Source organism: Empidonax traillii, unplaced genomic scaffold, assembly GCF_003031625.1.
Source record: "Empidonax traillii isolate 1590-97213 ecotype Southwest subspecies unplaced genomic scaffold, ASM303162v1 scaffold24:size2376012, whole genome shotgun sequence".
Taxonomy (NCBI): domain Eukaryota; kingdom Metazoa; phylum Chordata; class Aves; order Passeriformes; family Tyrannidae; genus Empidonax; species Empidonax traillii.
The window spans coordinates 2,327,615-2,338,425 of NW_020955217.1; the positions used below are offsets into that span (position 1 = coordinate 2,327,615).

General features: G+C 39.4%; 1 protein-coding gene across 1 annotated transcript in view; it reads left to right on the forward strand.

Moving 5' to 3' along the window:
- Positions 1-8,271, forward strand: part of NOX3 (NADPH oxidase 3) — a 42,204-nt gene extending 33,933 nt beyond the window's left edge. The window contains exons 11-13 of the mRNA XM_027905083.1: positions 1,986-2,132; positions 5,736-5,860; positions 8,064-8,271. Of these exons, the coding sequence (XP_027760884.1) occupies positions 1,986-2,132; positions 5,736-5,860; positions 8,064-8,190 (399 nt within the window). The 3' untranslated portion in view covers positions 8,191-8,271. The remainder of the gene's footprint in view (positions 1-1,985; positions 2,133-5,735; positions 5,861-8,063) is intronic.
- The last annotated feature ends 2,540 nt before the right edge of the window (positions 8,272-10,811 follow it).

Below are 10,811 nucleotides of genomic sequence, written 5' to 3' on the forward strand. Positions count from 1 at the left end.
CAAACCGGGAACTTCAGACATTCATCCTCTGGGTGGCGCAGGAACTCTCAGTTGAGTATCTCCACAGCTGGACTGGTTTAAGACAAGGGACTGAGCTGAAAACAGAGGACTGGACTGGTCCCAGTCTTCTCCACAGCACAGCACTGCTAGAGGAGATTTCCAAATGGGAAATTATGACAGTGCTGAAGACTCCCTAAAATAAATCCTGACCGGCCTAGGAGGGCCTGAGTCTCAGTGCATTGATAGATCCTGAGGGGAGAATCTCACCAGCCCTGATGCTCTGCAGTTCCTGTTGCAAATGTATTAACTTGCACACAGTTAAGACAATTGCAAATGGTCATCAGAAACCATTCCTGCAGAAGTGGTCACACAGGACAGCCTTTTATACATAGTAAATCAGTTAGAAGATGCTTTGTATGCAGTTAAGACAATAGATCACATTAGATCTTGTACCTGCCCGAGTGGTCACTGTGTCAGCTAGCTATAAAAACTGAGCTGAAAAAGTTTCTTGTGGAGTCTCACTGGTGAAGGGCCTTGAGGGGAAGCCATATGAGGAGTGGCTGAGGTGACTTGGTCTGTTCAGCCTGGAGAAGAAGAGACTGAGGGGAAACCTCATTGCAGTCTACAACTCCCTCATGAGGGGAAAAGCACTGATCTCTTCTCTATGGTGACCAGTGACAGGACCCCAGGGAATGACCTGAAGTTGTGTCAGGGGAGGTTTAGTTTGGATATTAGAAAAAGGTTCTTCAAAGGTTAGGCACTGGAACAGGCTCCCCACAGAAGTGGTCACAGCACCAAGCCTGACAGAGTTCTAGAAGCGTTTGAATGATACTGTCAGGCATGTGGTGTGACTCTTGGGGATGGTCCTGTGCAGGACTAAGTGTTGGACTCGATGATCAGTGTGGGTCCAACTCATCATATTCTGTGATTCCAGCTGAAGATGCCACAGGAAGGACTCTTGAAATGGAAATTATCATAATAACATGGACAGTGACTAACCATCTCATTTTGAAAGATCTTATTCCCTATGCAAGCATTACCTTATGCCATGATATTAATAAATTAGCTTCTTAAAAAACAAACAAACAAACAAACCAGATCAAACTCTTTGCTATTTGTGATTGACTGCAGTAGAGTAGGAATAGACAGAAATAAGCCATAGGAATTATTAAAGGATGCTTCTCAGTGACAGATCCCAGGAATATTTGGTTTGCCATAGAGAGGATTATAGGGTGACTTGATCACAGCCTCTAATGTCTACAGGGGGAACAAAACTTTAATAACAGGTTCTCCAATACAGTAGACAATAAAACAAGCTGAATAGTGAAACTAGACCAAAAAAAACAGTCAATTTTTCATAGAGAGGAGGTTTTCAACCAATACAAAACTGATCATAGGATATTGGTTCATTTTATAGCTTTGGAAACTTTACAATTATAGTGTTACATTTCTCTAGGAACTATATGCTCCAGTTTAAACATGAAATACATTAAAAAAAAAAAGGAGTAGTTACATTATGTCATCTGTTTTATACAGGGTATCGAACTTGAAAAACATAACTATCTTTTGATAACATCAACTGTAAACCTACAGCATAAGGTCTTGAGAAACAGGAATTCCTTGCTTCAGTGCTGAATGAAACTGAAATTAAATAAATCCAAAATTTGAAATAATTATGAAGTTATTTTCAAGAAATGAAGGGCTAGGGATTATAGGTCAAACCTGAGATGCACTGGCAGGGGGAAATCTGTTCGGTGCCTAGTACTTGTTCACCTTCACTTGCACATTAATATATTCATTCATTGTTTAAGAGGAAAATTAAATTTTTAAAAGACAGAAACTACATTATCAAAATGATTTGTAATTATGTCTAAATTTACAGTGGAAAAGAGTCACACCCCATATGCTTAATGAGTCGAGCCTGTCATTAGGAAGTTTTATTGAAAGTTTGCTTGTTGTTAAATCTCTTTAATTTTATCTTACAGGTTTACTTTTACTGGATTTGTCGAGACCCATCAGCATTTGAGTGGTTTGCTGATCTTCTGTTCCATTTGGAAACAAAAATGGCTGAAAAATGGAAAAATGATTTTCTAAGTTATCATATATTTCTTACTCGCTGGGATGAAAGTCAGGTAATAATGAAACTGTTACAAGTCTGAGTTAATGTACCTTGCTCTTTCAGTATGGTGACATGCAGAACAGGAACAGCTGAATAAATGATGGATGAAGCAAAGAGACAAAAAACTGTAAATATGAAGACACTAAGCCGTCTGTTTTCACTTCACATTTAGGAAAACAGGAATGGAGAAATCAAGCCAGTGATTCTTGTCTTGCACGAAGATGATTACCAGGTGTCTCACAGAAAAGTGCATAGAGCCTTTCAGGAGCTTGTGAAGGGACGTTTTGTCCACATCTTTGGAAGAGTCTTTCATTAGATTATGGCATTTTTGAACAGAAATATGGAGGACTGTATAAAAAATGTCATTTTTGTTTACTCTTATTATTTACTATAACTTCTGTTTTTCACATATATGTCCAGTGCACTTTTGAAACCTGCTGTGCTTAGAACACTTTGGCAACCAGCTCTGTGGTCTAATTCATGTTGTTTGAAAAGACATTTTCTCTAACTGACTTTAAATTTGCCATCTCATAATTTCATTGGATCATTTCACCTCAGGCACGTAATCCTTAGACTGAGTCAATATTATTCAAATTCTTTAGTCTTTACCTAAACCCAAGTGTGTTGATTTTCTCACTCTCTCTCTCTTTTTTCTTTTTTTAATGGGTCACTCAGAGCATGCAGTGATCAGTTAGGCTCCTGCCAGAAATACTCTCACAGGAAAGCCGTTGCTCTATAGTTTTATTTCCTGCTGTCTCTGTTGAATGAAGGACTGTCTAGCAGAGATAAAAAAAATACAATTTTCATAGAGCTTTTCCTTTTCTGCCTCTGCTGATACAAAAACCCCCATCGTTTCTTTCTGCTTTCCCTAGAGTTTCTGTCAAGTAAGGAGGTATGTGCATAAAGCTGTATTCAGAAAAATCTACTCCCATTGTGAAGTATATGGCAGTTATAGAAACCACCACTCTTCATGAGCAATATTACAGGGTATTACCTAAAACCTCTTTTGAAAGAAGCTATTGAGGAACAAAACACAAAGTTGCCCTTATCTCTCAGCTATCATCATCTCACTTCCCTCTTGGGCAAACATCAGGCCAGACGTCAGGTAGAAAACTATTCTTGCTGGGGCACCTGTCTCTCCTCACTCATATGTCCTGCACTTTTCTGAAGTCCCTTCTTCTCTTCAACCCCATCATCCAGCCTCCTGTCAGCACTGCTTTGGTGTCTTGTGCTGCCTCCTTGCTTACGCTGGTACTGCTCTTGCTCCTGGAGCCATTCAGCATCCCACCTCTACAGGGCTGTGGGAGAATAGGAATGCTCTTCAGTGACTGCTTCCCCTACTCTAACCAAGTCCTGGGCACTGTGTGAAGTAACAGCCTCATCTTCTTCAGACATCCACAAAGCTCCTTCTTTTCAGGACTTACTTATTTTTAGTAAATTCCTGTTCATCACTCCTTAAAATTTGAGCCTTGGCAGCAGTAATATTTGGATGATGCTTAACTTTACTTCTCCCTTAGCAAAAACAAAACAACATTCTCCGCATTCTCTCCCTGTCTCACCATATGGGTTATCAGTGGTCAAGTGAAGCTGAATCCAAGAAGGATGGGCAATTTACACCTCCTAGTACACCCTCCATTACTGACAGGTGTTTACTCCTCAGACACATTTGTTCAATGCTTTGAGATCTTTGCAGATTCCATGTTGGCAACAGATGGTCAACCAGATACGGCATGTCTGCCTCTGCTTGGACAAGCACTCACGTTTCAGCCTATTGCTCCTTGCACTGCCCCTGAAATTCCTAAGCCATTTTAATGTTGTGAGCTATAGCACAGGCTAACATCAAAAATCCTCATCTGGAAAAGTTCCACTTAAAGGGAACAGAAATAGCTCATCTGTGCAGTGGCACAGTTTTTCTGTAAACAACAAATCCTGCAGTTTTCTACCTCCCCTTCTCACCAAACACTTTTCTTGTTAGACTATTGCAAGTCCTTCAAGGCACTGGTCCAGACTAACGAGAACTAACTAACAAAAACTGACTAACCTTTAAGAAAGATGACCTCTTGTGACAACTGTGCTTGACAAGAATAATTGTGTTGGTAAGGAACCTAGAATACTCATTAGCAGAAGAAATATACAGTATCGCCAGGAAATTGATCTAAATTTCAGCAACCACTTCTGCAAAAGATGATGATGAGTAGTTCATGCTAAAGCCTGGACTAAATGCAAAGCCCATTTTTAAACTTAGCTTTCCTCTGGTAATTTCTTGATAGTGACGTTAATGAGGATAGTCTGTAGTGGAAACAAGCACATTACTCCTACACAATAGCAGTACAATTAGGAGCGATGGTGGATTTTGTTTTTAAATGCTAAGACCTGCTAAGTACTCAGATAGCATGGTAATGGGTGTAGTATAGGAGATAAACAACAGTAAATGCCCATGAAATCAGGATTTTCGTTGGCACTGGGAGCTGTGCAGCTCACTCAGTTCAGTGCTTCACTTGAGCTGATCCGCTTTCTGCACCTGCCTCCACCTCAGGAGAAGAGTCAAAACACTGAGCATTTTACACAGAATAACAGAATTCTTAGGACTGGAAGAGACCTCTGGAGATCATCCAGTCCAACCCCCTGCCAAGGCAGGGTTTCCCAGAGCAGGTGACACAGGAACATGTCCAGGTGGGTTCTGTCTCCAGAGAGGGAAACCCCACAACATCCCTGGGAGGCCTGTTCCAGTGCTCTGCCACCCTCAGTGTAAAGAAGTTCTTCCTCATGCTGAGGTGGAACTTCATGTGTTCTGTTTATGATCACTGCTCCTTGTCCTGTCCCTGGACACCACTGAAAAGAGTTTGGCACCATCCTCTTGGCATATTTGAGATATTTATATGCACTGATGAGATCCCCTCACAGTCTCCTCTTCTCTAGACTGAACTGGCCCAGCTCCTACAGTCTCTCCTCATAAGAAAGATGATCCAGACCCCTAATCATCTTTGTGGCCCCCTACTGGACCCTGCTTTTACCCATTCTGAGATGATACATCCACTGTCTTTTCCATCAGCAGCAGAATGCTCTGGACTTACTTAAGGTGCAAGTAATTGCTAATTTTTATTGTCAAACTCTCTTACAGTAAATTTTGCTCTCTTTCTTAAACTCCAACTCGGCCTTAAAATAGTGACTGTCACTTCAGGAACTGCAGTGAAGGAAGTGTAGGATGATATATTCAAAGGCTGAGAAGAGGTTTGGAAATCTAAGACCTGCCTCTAAAAGTGATTGAGTCACTAGGCCTGGGTCAGAAAAGACAGATATTTAATCTCAACTCATTTCAAATATTTCATGTCAAGAAACTGAGCTCCATCTGAGGCCTTGGGTACTTTTGAAAGTGCTTTTTACAGCTCTAGTAATATTGCAAACTCTTGAATACTCCTCCCCTTCTCTCTCCTCTCCTCGTCTTGCCTCTCTTTGCATCACCTCACCTCACTTCTCCTCTCCTACCATTTGATAATATCACAGCTTCTCTTCCTTCATTCCACCTTTCACAGCGAAGCAGCATTATTGCTTTCTTCTCTTACTTGGAGTATATGTTGTTGACTCTAAAATTATTATCTTGCAAATTTGCCTTTAGGCTACTCACATAGCCCTACATTGTGATGACAAGATGGATGTAATTACTGGTTTGAGACAGAAAACCTGTTATGGAAGGCCAAACTGGGACAATGAATTCAAGCAGCTAGCTGAAAACCATCCTAGGTAAGGCAGGCTGGCTTCTAACCTTGTTAGGTAACTCTTCTCTCAGTATAAACAGTGGGAGGAGGGGAGAGCAAACCTTTCTAAATGACCCTTTTAAAATAATTTCTTCTTTTTTGCTGCGTGGAAAGAAGATTTATGCTTAATGAAGCTTTTAATGAAGAAATCTCGGAAAGAGAATGCCAATAAAATCTAATTTTTGGACAAGAAAATCTAATATTTAGAAGTATTTCAATATCCTGGCCTTTGTCCAGATATAATTGAAACACACAATCCAATTACTGTTCTGCACAAAGGACAAAGTAGCATTAATTTCCCTTGAAGATGGTTATTAAAGAGATAAACTGTGATTTTTTTTCTTATGATGTCAGGGATATGTTTGTTCCCCTAGCATATTTGGCTACTCTTGCAAGACTTTGCTATTCTGTTATTAGTTCATCTCTGCTGGCAAAGACAGTTCATTTGAACTTGGTGCATTTGCTGGTGGTCTGAGAAAAGCTTCTTTGTTCCTGAAAGCCTTTGAAGCAAGAATTTGAAATATTTTGTGTTCAGCAGTGCAAAATTCCAGAATCTTTGTGACTCTTTATGATTTCCAAACATTTACCTGCTAATGCAAAATAAAGGTTTGCACTTGGGAGACAGAGATACAAAAAGAAAAGGGAGAAAACTTTTTCTAAAAGATTAAAAAGACCCAAGAACAAGCTGAAAGGGAGGAGATCAAAGAGAATACAGTAAGCTACAAGAATACCATAAAATTGCAAAAATAACAGTAAAGAGAAACCACTTGATGGAGGTCGAAATAAATACAATCAGGAAATATGAAAGATTAAAACCATAAAAAGACCAAGAATAAAAAATATTACTTTTGAAAGACCTTTCATAAGGATTCTACTTCATAAACAGAGCTTTTAAAGTTATAGTTGAAACATTACTTTTTGCTAGTTACTTTTGTTAAGTACAGATGACATAAAAATGGCTTTCTACTGCTCAAGGGGGAGATAGGCATTAGCCTTCTGTACTGGATCTTGAGGTAGTTCCTTACAAAGCCGGTGCTAAACTGACAGAAAAATTTGCATATGCCCATGTTTATTGTCAATGTCGAACCTTTTAAAGAAAACCTTGCATGAAATAAGGATTCCTTATGAGAAAAAAAAAAAAACACCTTATCTCTTGCTCTAAGTTATAGAAGATTCAAGAGGCAAAGCAACTGAAGAGTTTCTACTGTGCAATGGAACAATCAGCTTTTACAAACCGACTAAATTTTGGGTCTCTGCACGTAGGTTGATAGAGATGCCCTTGGCTGCAACAGTGTCTTTTAGCAGATTAGCAGGAATATACCACTCCAGGTTAAATTTAGTGCAATCCAGTAGCAGAGCAATATGCTTATTACTTCTGGGGGCTATGGCTGGGGCACAGAAATCTTACCTACAGCACTTTCATCACAGGAGGAAACTTTTTGGAAGTCATGTTTCGCTTGTCACTTGCACTGCATTTATGTAGATCGAATTTGCCCCAGTAGCACAGCACGTGTGTGAATCTGTGTCTGCATATATGTGGTTTAAAACAATACGTGTAATGTACTTGGTAGCAAACCATTTAGAGAGTTTGTAGCAGGTAACCAGGTTACCAGCTCCCCATAACACTCATGTGCATATGAACGCAATGGCTTATTACATTTGTTGTGTTCTTATTTTATAAGAAGTACATATTTACAAATTTTGTTATTAAATCAGCCATTCAGAACTGTCGTTAGGCAGAAAAGTGTTAAAATAAGGAGAGGGGGGGTAGAAAACTCAGAAGCAACCAAGCATTTTGTGTATTTTTTAGGGAAAAAAAATTATTTTATCTGGAGAAAAAGCATTTAAAGTTTTCAGCACAAAGAGTGTGTTTGTTTCTCAGATTAAAAAAAACCTATGAAGGTAAAACCCAAAAAGCTACCACTTAAAATGGTTTGTGACCTCTAGAATAGCAATCCTAATAAATAATGTAGTAAGACATAATAAACACTAAAGTATTAAAATAATTATACTGCAATAGAGTAACAAATTATACAGTACATAATGCAAAGTATACAGTAACACAAAATTTTTCAAATGTATTCCTAAAAAAGACATTTCAAAAGATGCAAAGCTGGAGGCAGCCAAAATGTGCAGTTTATTCATTTACAGTGCTGCTCTCATGTTTTTTGTTGTTATTGCAATTACAGCAACAGTATTGGCGTATTCTTCTGTGGACCCAAGACTCTCTCTAAGATCCTGCAAAAGACATGCAACTCATGCTCGTCAATTGATCCAAGAGGAGTTCAGTTTCACTATAACAAAGAAAGTTTCTAGGTTGTACTTCTAAACTATGTAATAGTATTACCAAATTGTGTATTTTTTTCCTTCACTTTCTCCTCCTCTGCTCATTCTGTAGCATTTAGGCCAGATATTAAGAGCTGTAAACTGAAATAAGTGTATTGACTTCAGTAGAAATATGCCATCTATGCAAACTAAAGATTTGGACCCCTTCCTTATCCTTTCCTTCACAGAACTGAAAGGCCAGTTCTCCATTGCTTACTTAACAATACTGTGAATATCTCTACAGCTGTGTGAAAACAACCCTGAATCACTTAACTTTGAAGAAAAAGGCATGAGTAAAATGGACATTTAGAATTGTACTGCATTGTTGTGTATGACTGAAGGTGATACATTCCTACTGTTTAAATCATGCCCATTGAAAGCATTTTCCTTCCTGGTGTTCAGATTTTACACTCCTGTAGTCTCTCACTGCACATAAATCCATATCTACATCACCCTTTGTGCCATAGCAATACTACTTATATACACGCTGTCCAATGAATTCCTTCTGCCCTACCAAATTAAGCACTATTTAAACCTGTCATTTCCACAGTAATGGTGGCTATGCATGCTATAGGCTAATATGTACTTTGGTTTAATATGCTAAAGACACTCCAGAAGTTTTTGCACTCAGCAAATGGATCTCCTGAGACATGCAACTGAAACCACACAAAAAAGTTTCATGACAGAGTGAGTAAGGTGGGAATGTACCCCTGGCATCTCCTCCAAGCCTCTTGCTCTGAGCTGATTCTGTGAAGAGAGGAGCGACATTTGCATTCTTCCAGTCCTCAGGAACTTCCTCCCATCACCATGACTATTCAAAAATAAAGAATGGCCACTTCCCTGAGGACTTGTGGATTCATCCTGTCAGTTTCCATGAAGTTGTTTAAAATCTCCCTAACCTTATTTTCCTTCACTGAGTGTAAGTATGAATTGCTTCAGATCTTCCCGCTTGCCTTAGAAGCCAGGGATCTCTGAAGATCAGCCTTACCTGTAAAGACCAAGGTGAAAAAGGCACTGAGTACCTTTACCTTTCTCCATGGCCCTGAGCACCAGTCTGCATCCCATTCAGAAGCAAACCAACATTTTTCTAACCTTCCTTTTGCTATTCATGCATGCATGGCAGCTCTTCTTCTTGCCCTTCACTTCTCTCACCAGATTCAAGTCCCAATGGTCTTTGACTCCCCTGACCCCAGCCCAGCACATTCATTGTCTCTATATTCCCTGCATCACCTGCCGTTTCTTCCATCTCTTGTATGCTTCCTTTTGAGCTTCGGTTCTGTCAGGAGGGATTCATTCAACCATACAGGCCTCCTACCACACTTTGATTGACTTAGTCCACAGCAAGAGAGATCATTTTTGAACTAGAAGAAGGTGATTCTTGAATATCCACCAGTTCTCCTGGACCTCTCTTCTCTTTAGGACCATATTGCATGTGATACTTCCTAAGCATCAAATTCCTCCTGTGTCCTCTCCATGTCACGTGTATTAGTGTACAGGCACTTCAGAAAGGCATCCAATTGTGATTTTTCCAGAAGAGGTGTCAGAGCTTCTCGCATCCTGCTTTTCTGTAGGCATTTGCTTGTTTGTGTGGATACCCTTGGAGTAAGCTCCCTTCTGCCCTGTTTTGTTGGTTGTGACATTTCTGCTGTTCACATCATCCCACACAATTTACTTGCTGCGCCTGTCCACCACTTCCTCATTTGATTGTTCGTCATCTACTCTCTCCCCATCATGTAACATTCCGATAAGCTACTAAAGGGAGAAAAATATTTCCCTATATTCCAGCATAGAAAGTTAAAGAAAAACTATTTTCAAGTTGGTCTGAGGCATAACAGAGATCACCAGGATCACATAACACATTTATCCAGACACATGATAAAAACGGGATTTAGAAAACATCCTGTGTATGTCAGCACTTGAATAAAAAAATGACATTATATATGTACACTTATGCACAGATACAAAAATGCCCACTAGAGGGGACATAACTATATAGACAAAAGAAACAGAGCAATAAAAATTATGTGACAGCACACTCCAATATTATTTTATACATCTTATGTTGGGGATACAGTATGTGTGAACAGAGATTTTTCTACAAGATACAGTTGTATTATTACTGTATTATTATTAAGTTTAGAGCAATGCATCTTTGTTTTAAAATTGTTGAAGTTTTTTTAAACGCCTGCCTATGTGAGATGATTAATGTGGTGCATACTGTGTAGCAGTAGAGTGAGTAGAGAATTAGAGCCTCTGCCAGTTCACCTAGAGGCACTTATCTTTTATTTTTTCCCTTGGCGCCCATGCTGAGCCTCAGGGTAAGCTGACACATTTTCTAATATAAATTAAGCTTCTTTTTTTTATGTGTGTTGAAAATCTTGAAGGAAATGAGAAATGTGTGTAGGCACCAATACCAGCTGCCATTGCATGAAACAAAGAGGTGACAATTTCCTGCAGACTCTGAATGATTGTTTTAATGCAGTTGGATTGGAGGTAACAAGCACAAAGATATTGTGCTGCCAGAAAAACAGGATCTGTTCTCCCCTCAGCCTCATGCAACAAGATGTAACATTTAGCTTCTGGCTCAACATGGCATCTCTTCACTGCTTTGA